This window comes from Balaenoptera borealis (assembly GCF_965194805.1).
Source record: "Balaenoptera borealis genome assembly, chromosome: X".
Lineage (NCBI taxonomy): Eukaryota > Metazoa > Chordata > Mammalia > Artiodactyla > Balaenopteridae > Balaenoptera > Balaenoptera borealis.
In genome coordinates this window covers 70,125,169-70,149,057 of record NC_138881.1, presented here as the reverse complement: position 1 = coordinate 70,149,057, position 23,889 = coordinate 70,125,169, and the positions used below count along the sequence as shown (strand labels likewise).

Genomic DNA, 23,889 nt, shown 5'->3' with positions numbered 1-23,889 from the left:
TACATCATGTATATAAACAAGTAGTGACTTACACTCTGGAAGAATCTGATTTACATTACCCCACATGGGTCTCATGTTTCAGTTATTAAAACACTGACAGTGCTATTAATTGATGATTTAGATATTAGCCTTATCAAAATGAGAATAAATCAGTCTTTATTTCTCAGACCTTAAAACTTTTGAAAGTTGCTACTGGGTGCACAATCCCCTTCCCCACCTCCCAACCCTCCAGTTTCTTCCTTAAGGATGGTTTCCTGCCTTTGTTTACATACAGTTTGTCCTGATTCTTCAAATGTGCCCTCCCTCAAATATTTACACAGTGGATATGGTATGCTCCATTCAGAGAACTGTGTAAGAGCTTGATCTGGAATGTACTGTTTTAAATGACATTAACTTTGTTTTAAATTGCGTTAGCTTTGTCTATTGGTGGTGCTGTTTTCTGTTCCTGGATTTTTTTTTCCAGCAGCTACTGGCTTATTGTACTTACGATCAACAAAAGAAAAGTTCCAGTGACCACTATATTCATATTGCTGTCAAGGCAGGTCTCCTTGTATAGATAATTTCATAAACTAAGATATTTTGCATTAATTACTTCTTCCATTTCATGTGGCTAGATTTTATCCATCCTTTCAGATTGGCATCACACTCATGTGCTCTCCCTTCCAGTTTTGTCATATGTCAATTTAAAAAGCACTCCTTTTCTATTTTCATTTTGGGGTCCTGATAGCAATGTGAATAAAATAGGAGAGCCTATAACTTTCCACTATTGTCAACAACGAATTAATTAATATATTTGGTGGAATGGTTGGTTACCTAACTATAAATCCTCCTATTACCTCAGGCCACACTTTGTCTTAACAACAGGAAGATGATGTTTTGTTCAATTCAGACATGCTAGCTATAAGGCATTCATCTAATCTTTCAGACTATTCACACTATCAAAAAAGGAAATGAAGTTAGTTTGGCCCAACTCATTCTTTGTGAACCCTTGCTAACTTATTGAAGGCGAAATGGTCTCTGTCTTGCCAGTTCGAGTTATCTGGATTTAACAAGGATAAATTATATGCCCTCAGACTTCAGAGCTCTTGTACTGTCCTAACCAACCCCAGAAGTGGAACTAAAATTCCAATCGACAGAGCTCATGTTTCAGGAGCAGCCATTTTTGATACAAAACTGACCCAGAAGTCAGGGTGATAGACAGAAATAAAAGCTGGAAAATTGTGAGAATATGACCTTTGTCTAATAGGAAAGAAAAGGAGAGAAATACTAGTCTGTCACCTTTTTTGTCCATTTTAAGCAATATTGTTTCTTTCTTCTCTACAGTTTGGGTTAGAGACCAGGTGGAAATTTAAAGTATGTGTGTTAATAGGAGGATTGAGGCAGCCTTAAACATCAAAAAGAAGCAAAAGGACTTAAGGCAGCTGCGGTCTAGTAAAAAGAGAGTAACTTGAGGTAAAAACTTGATTTCAAATATGAGACTCTAGTACATATTAGCTAAGTGACCTTGGGTAAGTCATTTAATACTTTTGAGCCCTGGTTTCAGGATTTTTGCTTTTTTTCAGATGGATGGTACCTCATAAAGTTTTTGTGAAGATTAAAATCCTTCCTTCACAAAATATAAAAGCAAAGAGAAACTGTGCTCAACAGGGACTTACTTTCCTGCTCTTCTAATTTTGGGGACTTTTTGGAGAGTCTTAGTTTGCCATTTTGTAAAGTTTCATTAGTGCAAGATACACATGTGAAACTGATAAAGTGTATAGGAATCTCCATGCCTTTTGAATTGATTGCAAAGCTTGAAATTCAGAGAGCATTATTAATGATGAGTATTTTACTATTTTTTTTACCTTGGAAATTCAAAATGTTTTTTCTATAACCTGAATTTCTTATCAATAACCTCGGTTAGACAAATCAATATTCTTTTCAGTTTTTCAAATTGGAAAGACAAGGTATAGCTAAATTGTTTAGATAAGCGGTCTGCAACATGAGCTGTGCAAAACAAGCTATTGGAATATGGTAAGAAAAATAGTATAATTATTTATAGTTACTTTTAACTCACTCTTTTACATTTTCTACTTTTTGTGTAAGTTTCATATATAATTAGATTGATACATTAATATAATTGCCCTACAAATTTAGGGGACACATATCCAAAATTTACTGATAAGGTGTACAAAGTTTAAAGATCAGTGGTTTGGAGGATGAAGAAATAAGATTGGAGAACTTTTGCCAGAAATTCATCATGCCTGAAATCAAATGCCTCTGTTTCCCCTATGAATCTACTTCTCCTCTTGAACTACCTGGTTTTATAAATGATATGATCATTCTCCTAGTTATTAAAACTAGGAACTTAGGAGTCATTCTTTACCCCCTCTCATGCATTACATAAAATTAGTTGCCACGTTCATCATTTCTGAAACATCTTTCATATCAGCCTCTCCCTTTTTAATTCTACTGCCACTGCACTAATTCATGCTTTAGGGTTTTTTTTCTTGTTGTTTGTTTGTTTGTTTTTAACGTGGGTTACTGCAGTATTGTAACAGCTTCCTAACTGCCTCCTTTTCTTTTGACCCAATTTAACCTACCCACTTTTTTGTATGTATGCATGTCTTATCCCTACTATTTAGAGTATGAGCAGGCATGGGCATGTCTTTTATCTCTTCTTATTTGGTGCTTTGCATGTGGTAGGCACTCAAATATTTCTAAGTGAACAAAATTAGATTGGAATTTGTTTTTCTGTCTGGAACTGAGAGTTAGGGTTCAGGCCTTGGGGTTTAGAGCTCACATAATTCTTTCCAATTTATACAATCAAGTAAGGTTAGAGTTAATCTGGCAGTCTGAAAAAAGCAGTGCTTCCTAAGATCATATTCAGCTATTTATTTATTCTTGTTAGCTACTCTGAAGAATCTCACTTTGTCTGAGAAAAGTATTTCATGAAGAAAATAAGCATTATCATGGATGAAATGCCACTTCTCCTTCCCAAAACACGCTCACAGGGAGCATTCTTTCATTCTTTCTCTATGTCTTGGAAATCAGTGTTGAATTCTGGGCTGTACTTTTTATTCAACTTCCTACGATTACCTGGGTGAATTGTTACAAATCATAGGTTTGCTATGTTTATAGAAATAATCAGATCTGCCCTCCCTGCCCCCTTTACCTACCTTCCTCCGGCTACCTTATAGAGATGGAAGAAATGTGATCCTACATCTGACATGGTTTAATATTCTTAGAAGAAAAACTCTTTATAAATTCAGAACAATGTGATAAAGTTGCCTCTTGGGAAGAATGCGAAATGAAAATAAGATCGAACTGGATCATTCCTGTATAATTATGAACTTGCATTTTTACCTTGTTTAAAGATCTTCAGAAATAGTGTATATCAAATAGTTTCCATGAAAAGGACTTACTGAATGAATAGATAGTAACACCTATAGTCTTTCATACTCATGTTACAAATACACTTGGTGAATTCTGCCCTCCCTCCCTCTACCTACCCAGCCACCAGCTCTAGCATTTCCCTTCGAGTTCCCCATGACAATTCCAATCCACTTCTGTATGGTATTTAGAATATAAACCATGTTCTTTCTATAAATCTCTCCTGCTTTCATTTTAAGCACTAATTCACATATTTAATATACACATCTTTCATTTCATGTTTCAGGCCCAAGGCTTCTTCCTTTTGTTTTTATCAGATCGTTTTAGCACCAGAGAAACTGAGCACTCAATGTTGATGATGACAGCAGTGGCTTCTCCTTGCTTAAGACTGATTATAGCCAACTTCTTTAGGTCTGCATGACAAAGAGGCTGCTGACATCACCATTGATTGCTCTGTTTCTCCCACACCAAAGCAATCTGTTAAATCAGTGCAAAACTGATTTTTGCAACTGGAAGCTACAAGGATACAATTGGTTTCTAAGCTGCCACATCAATCAGATGTTTTAAAAAATCGTTTGTGAGCCTAGGCGTGATTCATGGATGTGCCCACCCGTGTGATTAGATGATGTGTTCTATCTACATACATTTTTTCCTTGAGGATCATGTAATATGTGCAGAATAAAAAAATGCAGGGAAGTATACCATACTGTGTAGGCTACTTCACGTAGGTTACTTGTTGTGAATCAGAGCAATTGCTATAGCAAATTTCTAAGCAATACTTGACTGTTGAAGAGAGTATGTTCTTTAGGCCATTTTAAGCTGATAAAATCCCAGAGGCATTTTCTTGACCAGCTTCTAATTTGGTGAATTAAATTTTGCCATAGATCTTCTGCTTTTAGTAGTTCCAGCTGAGTAAGGTATAATTCTCTGGAGTCATTAGGGCTTCTACAGTTATCTCCATTTCACACATCCTATCGAAGCTTATTATAACAGTTTGCCTGAGCTTTAACTCTGTCAAATGTACTCCACCACAGAATTAGCTTTGTTATAAAGATGTATGGACAAATTTCTACAACTGTTATGTTTGTGAAGAGTTTTTAGGCTATGGAGAGTACAAATAACTTCATAGTATTGAGAAGGATGGGATTTTGGTTTCTTTCCAGTACTGAAATTTTATGACACTGTCACTCATGTTAGAAATAGGAATTTATTGTTTTGTAGGCATTTTCCATGTGTATACAGAGGGAACTGGAAAGATTTATATGATGGTAAACAAACTAACTAAAACTTCAGACAACTAGGTAGTGAAGTGAATTTTTTCTAAAATTTGGATCCCAAAGTCTTATGAGAGCAAACCTAGCTTATGTGACTGGTTTTGGAAAACAAGAACTAATGAAAGACAAGTACATAAATCGTTTCCTGATTGATATTCCTTCCTACTGGCTTCCTGGTGATTTATGCATGGGTTCTTAATAGCTGAGACCCTTGTATAAGGGTCCAATGCTTCATGTTATTTTAAGATCAGCTATACTTACTGCCACTATGTTCACAAGGAGAGGGAGTGCCTTAGTTCTGCCCCTCTTACCTCCTGTTTATGCACAAGGGAGTGTCTCTTCTCTGATCCACAGACTAAGAATTAATTTTATAAAATTAATTAATTAATTAATAAACTAAGAATTAATTTTATAAAAATGACATATTTCATGCAAGGTATTTTCATATAAGCTATAGCTATTCATCTCCATTACAATCCCCATTTCACAGTTGAAAGAAGTAAAGCTTACATATGTTAAGTCACTCATCCAAGGTCACAAATTAATAAAAGGCAGAATTGTTATTGGAGCCCCTCGTCCTCTTGAATTGTTAATGATGAGACTGGAAGAATTTAGCTCTACCTGGACCCAAATACAAGCACCCAGGAAGAAACCATCTCCTAAGAGATACTCTTTGTTTCTTGCTAATCTGGTGTAAATTCTTCATAACATGAAATCAGTTGCCCAATATTCTTACAGTAATTTGCTTTTGGGATATAAATATCCTGATAACTTGAAATAGTCTCTATAAATGCCACCTTGTAGATTGCACGGGGACATGATCTATAACCAGGATTTATCAACCGTCTAGTTACAAACTGATGCCTGGAAATTTCTCTCCCCATTTACCAAAGCTACATTCTTAATTATTATTTTTATGTAAGTTTTTAAATATATACCTATTGAGAGACAACTGTGGAAAAGCAGCATGAGAGAGACTTGGAATCTGAAGGTCAGATTTTATGTTCTGGCTCTGTTGCTGTGACCTTGCACAAGCTACTTAGTCAATGGGAAACCAAGCTTAAATGATTGGTTGTAATGACTAACAGAGATGATGTTTGTGAAAGTCTTTGTAAACTGTGAAAGTACTATATAAAGTTTAGATAGTAAGCATAATAGCTACATCTGAATATTGTACAAGTGAACAAGTGAACTATGTCAGAGGGTTTGCTTAATGGCCAAATTCTTTGTCTCTTGGCCAGACTTTATTGGTTTGTTGTTATAGTTCCTCCCCAATGCATTTCATGATGATGATGAGAAATAGCCATAGAACTCTTTTATCAGCTTTATTTGAGAGATAATTATTGGTGAACCAAATGTGGTGAGGTCTTGTCTCTTGCTTTAAAATCAACCCTATATTTTTCACGTGTCAGTCTCTCTTAATTTGCTGGTGAATCTTGGGACCATTACTTTTATTTTGGTCAATATAATTTAAGAATCGCCACATATATTTGTAAGTTAAATGTGTGCCTCAATCACGCTTCCTTTTTAAAACAAAATGGCATCTTTTAGTTTTTCTAAAGGATGTATAGTATTTTTATAAATCTCTGAAGAATTTGATCTGAATGTTATTTTCAATGACCATCATCCTAAATCACCAAACCCTTCAGTGTCACTAACCAAGCTATCTGTTTTTAGCCTTAAGATTAATTAGGTGTATGGGCTTCCCTGGTGGCGCAGTGGCTAAGAATCCACCTGTCAATGCAGGGGACACGGGTTCGAGCCCTGGTCTGGGAAGATCCCACATGCCGCGGAGCAACTAAGCCTGTGTGCCACAACTACTGAGCCTGAGCTCTAGAGCCCACGAGCCACAACTACTGAGTCTGCGTGCCACAACTACTGAAGCCCACGCACCTAGAGTCCGTGTTCTGCAACAAGAGAAGCCGCTGCAGTGAGAAGCCCGTGCACTGCAACAAAGAGTAGCCCCCGCTCACCACAACTAGAGAAAGCCGCGCACAGCAATGAAGACCCAACGCAGCCAAAAGTAAATTAAATAATAACTTTTAAAAAAAGATAATTAGATGTAGCTTTACATTTAAAATATTGCCTAAGCCAATATAAATCAGAATAATGAAACTCAGTTTTCAAGGTGGATTTTGCTCTTAGGTTGTTGTAGTATAATTAAGGAACAAATACACCATCACCCACTCTTATTTTAGTGGTGTAGAGCTAGTCATTTCCTCAATACTATTATATAGATTATAATCATACTTGCCCTAAAAGGTTTATTTCAAGTGTGACAGTTTGGGGGCAAGTTAAATTTTCAATATTTATTATTCCTCTCCTTTGTCTCCATGTGAAAAGCCTATGGTTCAATTGCAGCTTTCAGTTGAGACATGATATTTTGTCATTAGTAGTCTGAGACTTCTGTCTGTTTTGTCCATTCTTATAAGCCGGCAGTCAAGTGTCACCAAAAAAAGCTGAGATTCTTTATAAACCTCTATCCCATTTCCAAATGATTACTAGTAAGTATCCGTAAGTCCTAAACTCCAAACTCACTTTCTCTTTCAGTAGTCCTTACGTTGACCTTGCCAGGTAGATGTTCGTATAAATGAGTCCTTTTTCTTCTCTTCACCTCAAATCTCTATCTTTTCACTCTCTAGCATTTCCACATTCCTTTCTCTCTATGGAATAAGTGTCATTCCTTTATTTACATTGCTAAGCCCTATATCCATGCCCATAATTTTACTCTTATTCTGCCTTTACAGGAATTTTGCATCACCTATTATCAAGGTCTGTACACAGGACCAACTTTTGGCCCAATAACAAATCAAGTAAGTGAAGTTTTCTTCCTCCTTCCTTTATTTTAATATCTTCTGCTGCAATCTTGCCCTAAAGGCCCTTTCCACCATAGAGTGTAGTACTCTCAACTAGTAGTCACATTTGTGAATTCAACTGTTAAAGTACTATGGTGTTAACAACTGATAATTATAAAAAGATCAGTGTTTGGCCTTCTTGTGGAATAATTAGATTTCAATTTGGGGATAAAGGACATGCTGAAATCTACCAGCTTTGAAAACCTTACATTAGTGAATCCATAAGGATGGAATTTCAACCATTAGTTAAAGAGGTAATTTGGGGCATATGCCTTTCCCAATGTCTCGTAAATCATGCCAGATAGGCAGGCGTCTATTTGGCTACTTTAAAATCAGCCTTGTTCACCATTCATATTATTCTTGTCACAGTTTGAGTGGGTATTTTCTAGAATTATTTGGTAGATGGTAAATGTCCACATGGTGGAATTTAAAGCAGTGCTGTCTAGTGCTGGTTTTTACAATATTACCTAGAAACATTTTGCAATAGCTCTGGGTATTGGCATGAGCATCTTGTATTAAAAATTCTGCAACAGTTCAGAACCTAGTACTTTCAGATGGCTAATGGGTGTGGATAGCAAATTTTGTCCAGATAGTCTAGTGGGTAACATTTGAATAATTATCCATTAAATAATTTCCCATTTTGTTTAAAGCATGTTGCTTCAGTGCTATAATATTTTGTTGTTTCCTAAATGCTTGCCTAAAATTCCAAAATCTTATAACTGAGTGTCCAACCTCCTAATATTCAACTTGGAGCAGTTGTAATCAGTATAGCTTTTATTGTGGTTCTTCTAGAAATTCTTATTGAACTTAGCATGTGAATACTTTTCTAAACAGGTGACTTGTCTTCCCCTTCTGTCCAGCTCAGCTCCTGCTCTTTGAGGCTGGAGCTTATGTAAAATTCCAATTTTCATCAAAAAGTTAATCGAGGTAATTCATTAACACTTCTTGTATACAGTGCTGTGACATCCATAATCTCTACTATTATGAGACACAGCTTTCTTTTTTTTTTAATTTATTATTATTATTATTTATTAACATCTTTATTGGAGTATAATTGCTTTACAATGGTGTGTTAGTTTCTGCTTTATAACAAAGTGAATCAGCTATACATATACATATATCCCCATATCTCCTCCCTCTTGCGTCTCCCTCCCACCCTCCCTATCCCACCCCTCTAGGTGGTCACAAAGCACCAAGCTGATCTCCCTGTGCTCTGCAGCTGCTTCCCACTAGCTATCTATTTTACATTTGGTAGTGTATATATGTTAATGCTACTCTCTTACTTCATCCCAGATTTCCCTTCCCCCTCCCCGTGAGACACAGCTTTCTATTTGTGGCCTTTAAACTAGGCTATTCTTTCCTCTTTAGTCGCATAACCTTTAAGTACATACTTAACAGTGAATGACTAGAGTTTAAAATAAATTCACTGTACTTGCTTTGGAATATTTTTAATATTTGACAGATTTGATGATATGTAACTTTTGGAGGAGAACATCCCTGGAATTCTGTCCAATGAAGCTTTAATATTTTTAAATAATCTCATGATAACATTAAGATAGTTTTCTATTACGTCAAACAGTTATAGACTCTTCTTCCACAGGCACCAGTTGATCTTTTTGTGTCTTCTTTCATCATTCCAAGCAATAGCTTCATCTTCTGATTCATCAGCTGCAGGGACGCCTTCATTTACTATTTGGTTAAGTTTCCATTCTTCTGCAACTTCCTGTTTAAAGGCATCGATTTTAGCTGTAGATAGCATGTTTCTTCCACTATGGCTTGCTGCCAATCTACAATATTTTGTTCATTTTACCTACTTTCCTGTTCTGAATGAGGATGCAAGGGAAGGGGTGGAGGGGAGCTGTAGGGATCCATTGCTGGCCTATCCTTTGTGTTATCAGTTTCCAGTCAAGTGGCTTAATAAGAATAGCATAATTCCATCCCACTTGTCTATTTAATGTCCTGGGAAATGTGACTGGGTGATTAGTTGACTTGTATTTCAAACAATCACCCAGTATTTCCCAACCCCCTCTGAGACTGTTGTACTGGGTCTCTTGAAATCTTTTATAGTGCCTAATCACTGGGTAGTAACAGTCATTCCACTGTCCACAATTTGAGACTGACTTTTGGTGAAAGCAATCTTTCACTTTTGCTCTGCCTCTTCTTATTTTGGTCATAGTAATCAAGACCTCCAGGAATGAGCCTTCACCATACTAATTTTATTTTCTCTCTTTCGGGATTGTAAAATCATCTTAAAAGAAATAAAATGGCAACCATTTCTTGATGAGGAGCCACTTGTATTTAACTGAAGTTTGTGATGGTTGCAGACATGCAGGGAAATATGAGTTGCTAATTTAAAGGATTAGTTACCTCCTGAACCAGATTGTTGCATGCAACCTCCCTCCACTAGGCTTCTCTGTAAATCTTAGAGAGGAACATGTGATTGGAGAAGCTGATCTACATATCAACCTTTCAACCCTTGATCTACATGGCTTGGAGACCACCCAGGTAAGGCCTTGAGATCTACTAGTAGATCATTATCTAATTGTTGGGGACAGTTGACCTAGACTGATTGGACTATAAGATGTTATATTTTGAGAGGATTGTTATTATTATTAATGACTAAGAATCCCACTAATAAAGAGAAAGCAGACGGAAAAAGCCATAGGGGAATAAGAAAGGGCATATTGACTCATTCTGTTCTACCCAAGCTGCTGTTCTTCTCCATAAGGGATTGTGACTGATGATGCAAAGTGGATGGTATAACATCCCTCTGTAAATGATGACTAAGATAATATCTCCAGAAACCTTTATCATTCTCTTCCTAACGAGGGATTCATTCAAAACGTATCCTGAAAAAAAATATTTTAAAATATTTTAAAAGATCATCTCTATTTTCTTTTTAAAAATTAGTTCTCATTTCAACCAAATGATTTTGCCTAGATTAAGTATCAGCAAACGAGTCATGAAACTCCTGAGTGGTAAACCATCAAAGCTTGAAATTACAAATAATAAAATGGATTAAAATGATAAGAGGGTTTCAAGAGTTGAAAAAAAACTTAATAAGAGATAGGAGAGATTATTGCAGAAAAAGTAAAGATGAATAATGAGAATTCCAAAAACAAAGAAGAGAATGATGGTCAGTAGGGAAATAGAGATAGACATTTATTGCCAGGAGAGTTAGAGATTTCTAAAAAAAAAAAAAAAAAAAATATATATATATATATATATATATATATATATACACATATATATATATATAGTTTACCAAGAATAGAGGGAAGGAAATAAAATATAGATGCTTCCTCCCTATTTACCCCTCCTCCCCCAAACAATTTTTTTTCTGGAAGAAAGGAGGGGGAAAATGATTATTCAAGAAGAGAATAAAAAGGAAATGAAGCATCTCAAAGCTGTCAGAATTCAAGGACTACAGACCAGATTGCAAAGAAACTTTTCAATCATTGCTTTGAATGAGGAGATATTAAATTTGAAAATCCAGCAGGGGGAGGGAGATATGAAAACTAAAAGACGGAGAATGGGGTGGGCGGAAAGCAATGGTGCTGGCATATCATGGGGTAACACCATTAGGGAGGAGAGTGAGCAGGGGAAGAAGAACTAACAGCTTCAAAGTTATTGTTAGAAAGCTATTGGATTTTTAAGACATCTGAAATCTTTGGGCTCAACTCAAAACTTTATACTGCTAAAAACTTAATCAAAATTAAGTACCTCTGAAGTTTTGAGCTCCTAGTTTGGGCTCACAAGAAAAATAAACTCTTAATTGGAATCTTATTTAACAGCAATCTACCCACCCCTACAGTATTCACTTAGCAGAGCAGAGCAAGCACTGAATATGGATTGAGTAGCTCAGGTTTTCTAATGATTCAACCCACTGTTAATGAAAATGCATCCCTTTATATGACTGCCTTAAGTGATGAATAATGAACCGCTTTGTTTACCTCTCTCTATACCTTCATATCTGGTTACTGTAAACTGTGCTTTTAGGTACATTCAGAATTAAGGGATTCTGGTTTGTGGACTGCTTTATCCTTAGGTCCTTTTGTTATTGCTGTTCCACAAGTATGAGCCATTTGATTTTCTTTTTTTCCTGCAGCTCTAGAGGGTAGACTTCATTTGTAATCTGAGAAGACAAAGCTAGAGGGGCAAAAATGACAGTGTAAGGATTTAGTTTGGAGCCTGCGATTTCCTTTGAGAATTGACACTCTTGTCAACAAGTATTTATTGAACACATAATGCAGATTGGACTTTTTAAAAAGTGTGTAATTAAGACGTGGAACACTTTCTTCTTTTGCCAGCTGATAGAGTTTGAAGTAGCAGGAACAGTGCAGTTAAGTGATTTTCTTCTATTACTCTGTAAGTAGAGGAAAAGAGGTAGGAGTTGGGGGTTGTCAATGAACCAGGCATCCCTATTTTCAATCTAGTATTTCCTCTGGTGGCTCTCTGCTTCTCACTTCAGTCTACTCTAATTCAGCCGAGGACTATACTCATAGAAACAATAAGTAAAATCTAGAAATCAATTAAACATTATATCTACCCCCCCCCCCAAATGACTATTCCTTCTAAGACCACAGCAGTCTGCCAGATTGGATATCCAAAGCCTCCAACTAAAAGGAAAGCTTGAAACTCATCCATTACCCAAATAGAGAAACTCTTGGAATACTGTTTGTGTATGCACTGAACTTATTGGGATAAAAGTTTGAGACAGGCAATTTGTATGGTTTGTAAAGTATTTGTCAAATCAGAGCTTACACCAGATTTCTAATTTTGATTGCAAATCTAAGAGAGTTTACCTATTGTGGAAATATTTCTTCAAGGGAGACAATAATATTTGCCTTCATGGCCATAATCTTCCCCAGGAATGTTGAACAGGTTATTAATTTTAAAGAATATTTGGATTTCAATCAGTGCATGCATCAGTAAATGATTCCACATAGCCTGAGTTAGTATATACCGTTCAGAGGAGAAAAACGTTACTCATGTGTGCATTAGCATTTTCATTTTTACTGCAGCAATACATCATTCCTTTTTCAGGATGCTGAGAAATGCTGCTGCAAAATGCACTCCAGATCTCAGGTAAAAGTCCATGACTAGCCTTTAAAAAGCTGCTCATTTAAATACAAATATCAGCTGAAATGCAAGGGAAATATGCTTCATCATCTTTGCCTATTTGTTCACCCTCTCCCAAGAGGATTAATACCTCCTGCTTCTTCTGTGTGATTATCAATTGCAATTTCTGATGCAGTGCTTGGTCAGTAATTAGGCAGATGGGCAGGAAGGGTTCTACTAGTTGACTCCAATGACTCAGAAAAAACAAGTGGCATTGGTTACAGCAGCTGCAAAGAATGATCATTTAGTCTTTGACAATGTGGACTGTAAATGAATGTGTAGGTATGAGTATGAGGGAGAAAAGAGACCTAGAGATAGAAAGGGAGCTGGAGAGCTAATAGTGATTCATGGCAAGTATAAGAACAGAAGTAATTTTAAACGCAATGGATGACAGACTATAAAATAAGCCCACTTAACTCAATACTAAGGAGAAATTGTTGTGCTTAATGCTGCCAAGTATTTTTCCTTAAAAAACCCTGTTTGGATGATTTGTATGACTTTTCATTTTAGAATTTCTATGATAGGTGTTATATAAAACACAGCTTAAGCTAGAAAAATCTGAGGTGAGGTAATAAAAAATTAAAATTAAAAAAAAAACTTTCCCATCCACCATTTGAGTTAATAACCATCAGGGAGAAAATGGATTTTCTTGACTTGAAATAAACAAAAAGAGCTTTCAGAATTGTGTTTATGGGAAATAATTAAGCAAACTTTGAACTTTAGTGCTTTCAATTGAGCATATGAGCAGTTCTCAAATGGGTTTGGATTCATCCATGGTATTAACATTTTAAAATGCCATCCCTAGCATATATGTAAGTAAGTCACAGAGTGTAGCCGAATGATTTGATTAGTGTAGCAGTGAATGGGTCTCTGCAAGGGCTGTACAGAGGCCTGACTAGGCACGTCCCCATTTGGCCTCTCCTTGCAATGCACAGGCACTAATTGGGTATTACCAGGAATGTGGGATTGAAAGGGGCACTGAACCCAGAGTATCCATTTGCCCCTAAGTGCTAACCAACGTGACCCTTTTACTGGTTTACTTATTCTTTCAGTTTATTAAGAAAAATAAAAAGCCAAATGCAGAGGCCTCTTGAGCATATCCATAATTAATAACATAGGTGTCTTTGTCCAGGCACTTAACCACTTGCCAAACAGGGAGAATCACAATGTTAAGAAGGGAAAGAAAGGAGGAGATGCCGCAGGCAATATTTGATAAACTATAGAGGTTCTTTACTTTCACTGATTGTATGTGATAGGTAATAAGGTTTGATAGGTAAGAATAAAAGGAGAGAAAAAGGAAACTATGTGGCTGCTATCAATCTGCAAAGAAGCTCAAGAGATTCTGGTTGGCCTCTGCAGGATGATTTAAGGAGTACTAGAGAAGGCCGAAATCTCTCAAAAGTCTTCCATAGTGCCTGAAAGTATTGCACTTTGGGGTTAAGAAGATGTGGAAGGCTCTTATCACAGTCCTAACTTGCTACCTCAAAGCGGAAACTCATTAGGCTTTTATCATCTATTATCTTAATATGGGTTATTTTCTCAGATCAGTTTCAATTACCTAGCAAATCCTTGAGAGAAAAGAACACAATAATAGGTGAGGGTTGCTAGTGAGAAACAGGAGGAGAAATAGCCAGAGCATAAATGGCTACTCCAGCCAAACAGGTTTGGGTGGGGAACCTGCACAGTCGAGGTGATAATATAAAGACAATGGGGGCCTAGGCATTGTATGGGCAGGGGCTAGAAGAGGAGAGGTAGAGAAAGAAGACATAAGCACAAGGCCAAAGAAGCTTCTCTCTTTTATAGCTTAGCTGAGCATACTAGCCAGTCTAATATACTGTCTTCTCTCTATGGCATCTATTTTTTTCAGCCTTTGTTGAGCAGATGATGGCCATGGTAGTGAAAGAAGACGTTTAGTAATCACAGGCCATCTCCTCACCTTTCTGGTCCTTTTCTTTTAAGGTTGACAGAGAACGAGGAAAAATATAAAACCAGCCTGACTCACAAGAGGCTAGGACATTGTTCTTCCTTGTGGGCATAGAGTATAAAGCTGAGGAGAAAAGTCTTGAGAAAGAGTAGAGTATAATATCAATTAATTGGAAACAATTTTGTCAAAATTTTGAGGTTGGTTAACAGACTTCTTTGTGAAAAGCCACCTGTAGGGGAATAATCAGCTTGCAGAAATTCCATAGTATTAATATTGCCTTCATGTGGAATCTGGCTGTAAAGAAGAGTGGCATTGATAAAGAGCTAGAAGTTGTATACCATGAGTAATTCGTTAGTGTTTTGTAACCCCTACACACTCTCATTTGCAGACTGGAATTAATAAGAAAAAAAAAGACATTGCCTTTGTGTAGTTCTGAATAGAGGATTGGAAAAGACAAAGGCATTCCTGTTGTTTTGTTAAAATGCAGGTTCTCATCCTCTAAGCTGGATATCTTTTATTACTATAAATGAGTCTTTAGTTTATTTGCTTTTTGGAAATAACATTCTATTTGGTTTAAGACTTGGAAAAACTGGAGGGACTCTCCTGAAATAATCAGCAAGATGGAGACTCAGCCCTAACACAATTAAGGCTACCCTGTCCAAAGAAGACAATAATAAGGGATAATGTAGTTGCTGTATACAAGAAAATGTAGGGGGGGTTATGTAGGGAAAAGGGAGATGCTGACCACTTGTCTTCTATGACTATGAAATAGTTTGCAAAGGGAAAAAACAACTTAATTTTAAAGCAGAACAGATCTTGGTTGACCCAAAAATGTTTTTGAGCATTAAGTCAAAAAAAATCATGGGAATGAAAACTATGTGAGGAAGGTTGGGGAGTCTCTGAGTTCTTGAGGGATAATAATCATGAACACACAGGAATTTGCTGTAATATTCTTTATAGCTTTTTGTTGTAAAATATATATATATATATATTTGCCACACCGTGCAGCATGCAGGATCTTAATTCCCCCACCAGGGATGGAACCCGTGCCCCCTGCAATGGAAGTACGGAGTCTTAACCACTGGACCACCAGGGAAGTCCCTGTTATAAAAATATTTTAAAATAATAAAAACAGAATAATGATACCACTGTAGGAGATTATTTTCTTTTTAAAAATTTTCTGTATTTTCTGATAATCCTACAATGAACACTATATTTTTTATAATTAGATAAAAAGTGATTAAACAGTGTTTATGTTGAGAAAAAAATACATCTATTTTCTATAGATTGGACATTTTTATATTTCCTTACCAAAACATCTTTGACATTTTTCTCTAGTTTTCATTTGTCGGCCCTCTCCATTTTGTTAAGATTTTTTTAAAAAATTATTCAATAATTTTTTAAGTGCCAATGTACTGTATGAAATGCATGGATACAAATATGACCAAAGCACAGCCTCTAACTTCACATTACTTACAGTCTTATGGGGGATACAGAGAAGTGAATGAAATAATGGGGTAATTATCACAGCAGAGTTGTGAATAGTTGGAAATGGAAACCTAGAGGAGTGAAGTCTTGGAGGGATACTTAATACAAAATCTGCAAGAGTCAAACTGAGTGAGATAAGTAGGAAATGTCCTAAGAAAAAAGAAAGAAAGGAGAGCATTTTAGGCACAGGAGCACTATTTGAAAAAGCAGAGTCTAGAGAATGTTTAGAGAAAGGGCTGACCATGTCTAGAGAATGGTGAGAAGTTCAGTGAAGAAGGAGGAGTCAAGGTTGACATCTAGGTTTCTGGGTTAGGAAAACATTTGGTTGGTGAGTCCATTTACTGAGAATAGAAACAAAGGGGGAGGAGCCGTTCCAACATTTTGGGGTTGGAGACGGATGTTGATAAATTCAGTTTTGGTTATGTTGAACTGGAGTAGCCTGAAAGAAGTTCAAGTGGAGAAATCTAATAGTTTAGAAAGGAAGTCTGGATTGAGGATGAAGTTTGTGATATATTAACATACAGGAATAAGATCACATGGAGAAGAGAGTGTAAAATGAGAAAAGTTAAGGGCTAAGGGTAGGACATTAAAAAAGACCAATGTTTAAGGGACTTTTGAAGGAAGTAGAGTTCCCACCAAAAAAGACTATGAAGCAGTAGCTAGGAGGAAAAGCAAGATACTGTCTTTTTTTTTTTTAAACACCTTTATTGGAGTATAATTGCTTTACAATGGTGTGTTAGTTTCTGCTTTATAACAAAGTGAATCAGTTATACATATGCATATGTCCCCATATCTCTTCCCTCTTGCGTCTCCCTCCCACCCTCCCTAACCCACCCCTCTAGGTGGTCACAAAGCACCGAGCTGATCTCCCTGTGCTATGCGGCTGCTCCCCACTAGCTATCTACTTTACATCTGGTAGTGTATATATGTCCATGCCACTCTCTCATTTGTCACAGCTTACCCTTCCCCCTCCCCATATCCTCAAGTCCATTCTCTAGTAGGTCTGTGTCTTTATTCCCATCTTGCCCCTAGGTTCTTCATGACCTTTTTTTTTTTCCCTTAGATTCCATATATATGTGTTAGCATACGGTATTTGTTTTTCTCTTTCTGACTTACTTCACTCTGTATGACAGACTCTAGGTCCCTCCACCTCACTACAAATAACTCAATTTCATTTTGTTTTAAGGCTGAGTAATATTCCATTGTATATATGTGCCACATCTTCTTTATCCATTCTGCTGTCGATGGACACTTAGGTTGCTTCCATGTCCTGGCTATTGTAAATAGAGCTGCAATGAACATTGTGGTACATGACTGTTTTTGAATTATGGTTTTCTCAGGGTATATGCCCAGTAGTGGGATTGCTGGGTCATAGGGTAGTTCTATTTTTAGTTTTTTAAGGAACCTCCATACTGTTCTCCATACTGGCTGTGTCAATTTACATTCCCACCAAGAGTGCAAGAGGGTTCCCTTTTTTCCACACCCTCTCCAGCATTTATTGTTTGTAGATTTTTTGATGATGGCCATTCTGTTCCGGTGTGAGATGGTATCTCATTGTAGTTTTGATTTGCAATTCTCTAATGATTAATGATGTTGAGCATTCTTTCATGTGTTTGTAGGCAATCTGTGTATCTTCTTTGGAGAAATGTCTGTTTAGGTCTTCTGCCCATTTTTGGATTGGGTTGTTTGTTTTTTTGATATTGAGCTGCATGAGCTACCTGTATATTTTGGAGATTAATCCTTTGTCAGTTGCTTCATTTGCAAATATTTTCTCCCATTCTGAGGGTTGTCTTTTGGTCTTGTTTATGGTTTCCTTTGCTGTGCAAAAGCTTTTAAGTTTCATTAGGTCCCATTTGTTTATTTTTGTTTTTATTTTCATTTCTCTAGGAGGTGGGTCAAAAAGTATCTTGCTGTGACTTATGTCATAGAGTGTTCTGCCTATGTTTTCCTCTAAGAGATTGATAGTGTCTGGCCTTACATTTAGGTCTTTAATCCATTTTGAGTTTATTTTTGTGTATGATTTTAGGGAGTGTTCTAATTTCATTCTTTTACATGTAGCTGTCCAGTTTTCCCAGCACCACTTATTAAAGAGGCTGTCTTCTCCACTGTATATTCTTGCCTCCTTTATCAAAGATAAGGTGACCATATGTGTGTGGGTTTATCTCTGGGCTTTCTATCCTGTTCCATTGATCTATATTTCTGTTTTTGTGCCAGTACCATACTGTCTTGATTACTGTAGCTTTGTAGTATAGTCTGAAGTCAGGGAGCCTGATGCCTCCGGCTCCATTTTTCGTTCTCAAGATTGCTTTGGCTATTCAGGGTCTTTTGTGTTTCCATACAAAACTACAGGTCAATATCACTGATGAACATAGATGCTAAAATCCTCAACAAAATACTAGCAAACAGAATCCAACAGCACATTAAAGGATCATACACCATGATCAAGTGGGGTTTATCCCGGGAATGCAAGGATTCTTCAGTATACGCAAATCAATCAATGTGATACACCATATTAACAAGTTGAAGGAGAAAAACTATATGATCATCTCAATAGATGCACAGAAAGCTTTTGACAAAATTCAACACCCATTTATGATAAAAACCCTCCAGGAAGTAGACATAGAGGGAAATTTCCTCAGCATAATAAAGGCAATATATGACAAACCCACAGCCAACATCGTCCTCAATGGTGAAAAACTGAAACCATTTCCACTAAGATCAGGAACAAGACAAGGTTGCCCACTCTCACCACTATTATTCAACATAGTTTTGGAAGCTTTAGCCACAGCAATCAGAGAAGAAAAAGAAATAAAAGGAATCCAAATCAGAAAAGAAGAAATAAAGCTGTCACTGTTTGCAGATGACATGATACTATATATAGAGAATCCTAAAGATGTTACCAGAAAACTACTAGAGCTAATGAATGAATTTGGTAAAGTAGCAGGATACAAAATTAATGCACAGAAATCTCTTGCATTTCTATACACTAATGATGAAAAATCTGAAAGTGAAATTAAGAAAACACTCCCATTTACCATTGAAACAAAAAGAATAAAATATCTAGTTATAAACCTACCTAAGGAGACAAAAGACCTGTATGCAGAAAATTATAAGACACTGATGAAAGAAATTAAAGATGATACAAATAGATGGAGAGATATACCATGTTCTTGGATTGGAAGAATCAACATTGCGAAAATGACTCTACTACCCAAAGCATTCTACAGATTCAATGCAATCCCTATCAAACTACCACTGGCATTTTTCACAGAACTAGAACAAGATAGTGTCTTAGAAACCAGAAGGCAAAGAGGCATTTTGGTAAGAGAGAGAGGTCAATATAACCATTGGATTTAGCAGTAAATTGGTCATTGTAGACTGTGGAAATTCCAGTGGATCAGCGGAGTGGAAACAAGATTATAGTAAGTTGCAGAGTAAATAAGATGTGTGGACATTGAACCAGTGATTGTAGACAACTCTTTAAAGAAACTTGGCTATTATGCAGAAGCAGTAATATTTCAGTAACTAGAAGGGGACATCAGATTAAAAGGAGTCATGTTCGTTTGCTTGCTTTTTTTAAAAATAGAGACTTAAGCATGTTTCAGTGCTGTTGGGAACTAGCAGGAAGGGAAAGGTTAAAGATACAGGAGAGAAAAAGAGTGAATTTTGGATGGGGGGCTTGATAGAGTGGCAACCCTGAGATATCAGGAAGCAGTAAGATTAAGAACATATGTTATGTGGCAGAAGTGGATCATCTGGAGAGACTGAGAGCTGAGCAGGTATGTTTATAGGTAGTATGGCAGAAAATTTGAGGGGTTCTCATATGATGGTTTTTAATTTCTCCACATAGCAGGAGGTGAGATTGTCTAAAGAGACTACGGGGCAGAGGGGTGGTGGTGGTAGGAAAGATGAGAAGATTTGAAATAGCTGCTAAAAGAGAGGGAGATAGGAGGATAACTGGGTGGCATTGAAAGCAAGTCGAGATTAGAGACAAAGAATTTGCATTAGACCAATTTGTAATTTTCTCCAACTACATTCATGAGTTCAATACAGTAGGGCTAGAGACGTGAACATTTGGGTCGATATATATTTTGGAATTTACTGTGTGGATGCTACATAAGGACAGTGAATATTAAAGGTGAGGACATTGGCATACTGAAGTGATAGATAATGGGATCTAGGCTGGATAGGGCAGGTAACATAAGGATGGTCTCTTGATTAGTCTACTTTTCCCCTGATTGTGTTTCCAAGGGATATGTAGCCCAAGAAAGCAGGTAGACAGTGGAATTACAGTTTCTGGGTTCTTAACTATGTCAAAACATTAGTAATCTTTATTGCCTAGCAGGACTATTCGATATGTTGTATAGCCTTATCAGAAGAGCAAAGATAAAAATTGAGTCTTGGAAGGGAATAAGTGTCAAATATAAAATACCAATCTTTGTAACTAAGATTTTAGTGGAGAGGCTTGGCAGAGGGAAGTGGTCAATGTGTAGTGATTTCGGATAACAGGGTAAGTAGTACAGTGAAAACATAGGATTTGGATTTAGTGAGATTCTGGAGGCACAATGCAAAATGCTGGTGGTAGCTTTGTATGTCACTCCAGCTGTGGCTTGGGCAGGTGTGTCCAATTGACCTAAAGGCATAAGAACAGTGGAAAAGGAAGAATTTGATAGGAGTTGGTGATTGACGTGATAAAATGGGTAAGATGATGAATTGTAGATGGAAGAATGTTATGAGAGAGAGAGAGAGAGAGGGAAGGTGGGAGACAGGAAAGGGACATTTATGAGGAAAATATGATGAGTTCTGTTTTGGACTTGAAGAATCTATAGTAATGATTATTAGCCACATAAACATTTTTAGTAAGATGTGTGAGACTGGATATTGCCCAAAGATCTAGCTTTAGCTGTCATCAACACAGATGTGATAGAATCCATGAAAATGAACGAAATTTCTAAGGTAAAGAGTGAAAAAATGGCAGGGACATTAAAAACTACGTCCACAGAAACATGTAGAAGTAAGAATAACCAGTGAAGTAAATAAAGAATAAATATGTGGGGAGAAAGGAAAAGAATCAGGATAGATACTGTTATGGAGGTCAGAGGAAGAAAGAGTTTCAAGATAGAGGTGATGGGTAACAATGTGCTGTGAAGAGAGAATGTGGATTTTTTAAATTAATTAATTAATTTATTTATTTTTGGCTGTGTTGGGTCTTCGTTGCTGTGCATGGGCTTTCTTTAGTTGCAGCCAACAGGGGTTACTTTTCGTTGCGGTGCATGGGCTTCTCATTGCGGTGGCTTCTCTTGTTGTGGAGCACGGGCTCTAGGCACATGGGCTTCAGTAGTTGTGGCACGTGAGCTCAGTAGTTGTGACTCATGGGCTTAGCTGCTCCGCAGCATGTGAGATCTTCCTGGATCAGGGCTTGAACCCGTGTCCCCTGCAATGGCAGGCGGATTCTTAACCACTGTGCCACAAGGGAAGTCTCAGAATGTGGATTTTTTAAGAAAGAGGTTAGTGGTGAACTCTGAGAAGCAGTTGTCCTAGTGAGGTGGGGCAAAGTAAAAATTGAAGTACTATGTATAGGGAGGTTACATAGAAAAAGGAGAAAGTTTATGTACACCATTTGAAAAGTTTGACCATGAAAGAAAAAAAAAAAAGGTGGTAACTAGAGAGAGCAATAGGATATCATAATAGTTGTTTTCAAGGTTGGGTATACCTATGTTTCCAAAAAGTTGTTAAATATTAAAATATTTAATTATTACATGCATGTTCTGGTTATAAAATCTTCTAGTTATTCTTCAGATCCATCAAGCTGTCGTCCAATGTACAGAGCCAATAAAGACCTTTAGTTGATTGTGCTTTGGTGCTAAAATATTAATGCTACAGTCATGTCAGCTCATGTTTAATCATGTATAATATACTCTGACAATGTTTTCCTTAATTTGGTCTTTGGAATAGAGTCTCAAGAGTTTATGTGTCAGTATAAATGATTAGATTATAAACACAGGCTAAATTTGGGGGCTTGGAATACTAATAGCACTTAATGCTTAGAAATAACAGTTCTAAGGTTTAATCCTTAGGATTCATTTTTCTGTTCTTTATTTCTAAATCCAGGAAAGAAAACTCTGCATCCATTTTTATAAACATAATTTATTTAGAAATAGTTCAACTCTGTAAATATATTTTGGAACTGAATAGAGAAGCTATATTATTTTGTTTTATTGTTCAGTCAAAATAGAAGAACAGTGGGGAAAGGAATGAGTAGCCACTCTGTTGAAAATTAGTTTCTGTTTTTGTGCCTCATTCTTCATTATGTTCTCCCTTTACCAGAGTGGTGAGAGATAGAAAAGGCACAGCCTTTGGGCTCAGATTTCAATTCCAATGTGAACTATGCCACTAACTAGCTGTGGGCACTTAACCTCTCTGAACTTTAGTTTTTTTACCTGCAAAATGGGGATGATATTATCTACTTTAGGATTTTGAGGATTTAAATTGTGTAAAGCATCTAGCTGATTGTCTAGCCTAGATTTTTTTCATTTCTTCTTGCATTTTCTTCTTCATATCAGCTACAAGGCTTATAGCCAACTATTAATTCAATCCAGGGTCATTAACAGTCATGAATTTGGTGGCCTTGGTAATTGATTCTAACAAATGTGAAGAAATGTTTTCAAAGAATAATGCTGATGAATGAGAAAAAAGACAATATCATATAGCAGCCATATTTACCTCTAATGGGGTGAACTCTTTTTTTTTTTTTTAAATCACATTGTGTTATTGGAGAGAGCTGAAAAGGAGGGAGATAGGGACACATTAGTATGATGGAGAAAAATGTTCTATCACCCATCCATTCCTTAGAATAAAGATCTGCTCTTGCAGCAATACACTTTGTAATCTTCATCATCACTAAATACTCCTATAAAAAGGATACAAACATTTTTCAACCTAGTTATTTGGGGATATTTAAGTAAAACTTGAAGTGGTGCAAATATACAGAATCTTTTTAAAAATATTTGAATTAAATACTTCAATAGTAATTGATGATAGCACATCTCCAATTCAATGTCAGCTGCTGCCTCTAATCCTTTTTAGAAGTACGTATAGTATAAGTTATAAATAAATAAAATAAAATTTCAATGTCAGGCTCCAGCTGTCCTCTGTCCCACATAAATCCAAGTGCTTAAAACTGCAAATTAACTTTACCTACATCTATACTAGGTAAACTGAAATGCCAAGTATCTTTTCAATTAGTACATACTTTAATCTCCCCAAACGCTTAATACTTGGTATTATCTATTTTAAGTTTCAACACAAACTTACATTGACATAATAATACACTGGTTTATTGTAACTTAATATATATTGAATGTGAATGGCATAGTAGATGCTGTCGATCAGGTTCACAGTCCAAATTAATTACTCATGCTGATATTTGTAACATCTAAATGCTGTATAATTAGGGATAGTCTAATTATTGATAGAAGAGACATGCCAGTTGGCTGGAGGCCCAGAAGGTCTGAGCTGAGGTGGAAGGGTATATTTATGCCAGGAACTGCCCAGGGATAGAGAAAGTTCTGAGATGGGAATGCCAGGAATTTAAGTGAGAAAGAGTAAGTGAAGATCCCAGGAGAAAATAGATGAAAAGGGAATAATTCAGCCTATTTTCTCCTTCCGTGCCTGAGGAATATGTAAAACCCAGGCTTTATAGAGGGCGAAGTCTCATTCAATTTTTCTCCTGCCTTCTCTTCCCCTTGTCCAAGAGAGAGAGTTGACCTAAAGAGTTGAATTATTATTATTATTATTGTTACAGCAAGCATAAAACTTTCTGCATCCCCAGAGAGTAAGCGTTAAGGTAAGATCA

At 36.6% G+C, this 23,889-nt stretch overlaps 1 protein-coding gene across 5 annotated transcripts in view; it reads left to right on the top strand.

Annotated features, from left to right (window-relative positions):
- Positions 1–23,889, top strand: part of RPS6KA6 (ribosomal protein S6 kinase A6) — a 203,782-nt gene that overhangs the window by 4,590 nt on the left and 175,303 nt on the right. For 2 of the 5 annotated variants that reach the window (XM_082377129.1, XM_082377130.1), the window contains exon 2: positions 7,394–7,459. Coding sequence is in view for 2 of the 5 variants with exons in the window: in XM_082377142.1 (XP_082233268.1) it covers positions 12,572–12,589 (18 nt within the window). In the remaining 3 variants the exon portion in view is untranslated. Of the gene's footprint in view, positions 1–7,314; positions 7,460–9,911; positions 10,007–12,547; positions 12,590–23,889 lie in introns of those variants that run through there. The other 3 variants (XM_082377142.1, XM_082377133.1, XM_082377134.1) reach the window with 3 other exon arrangements.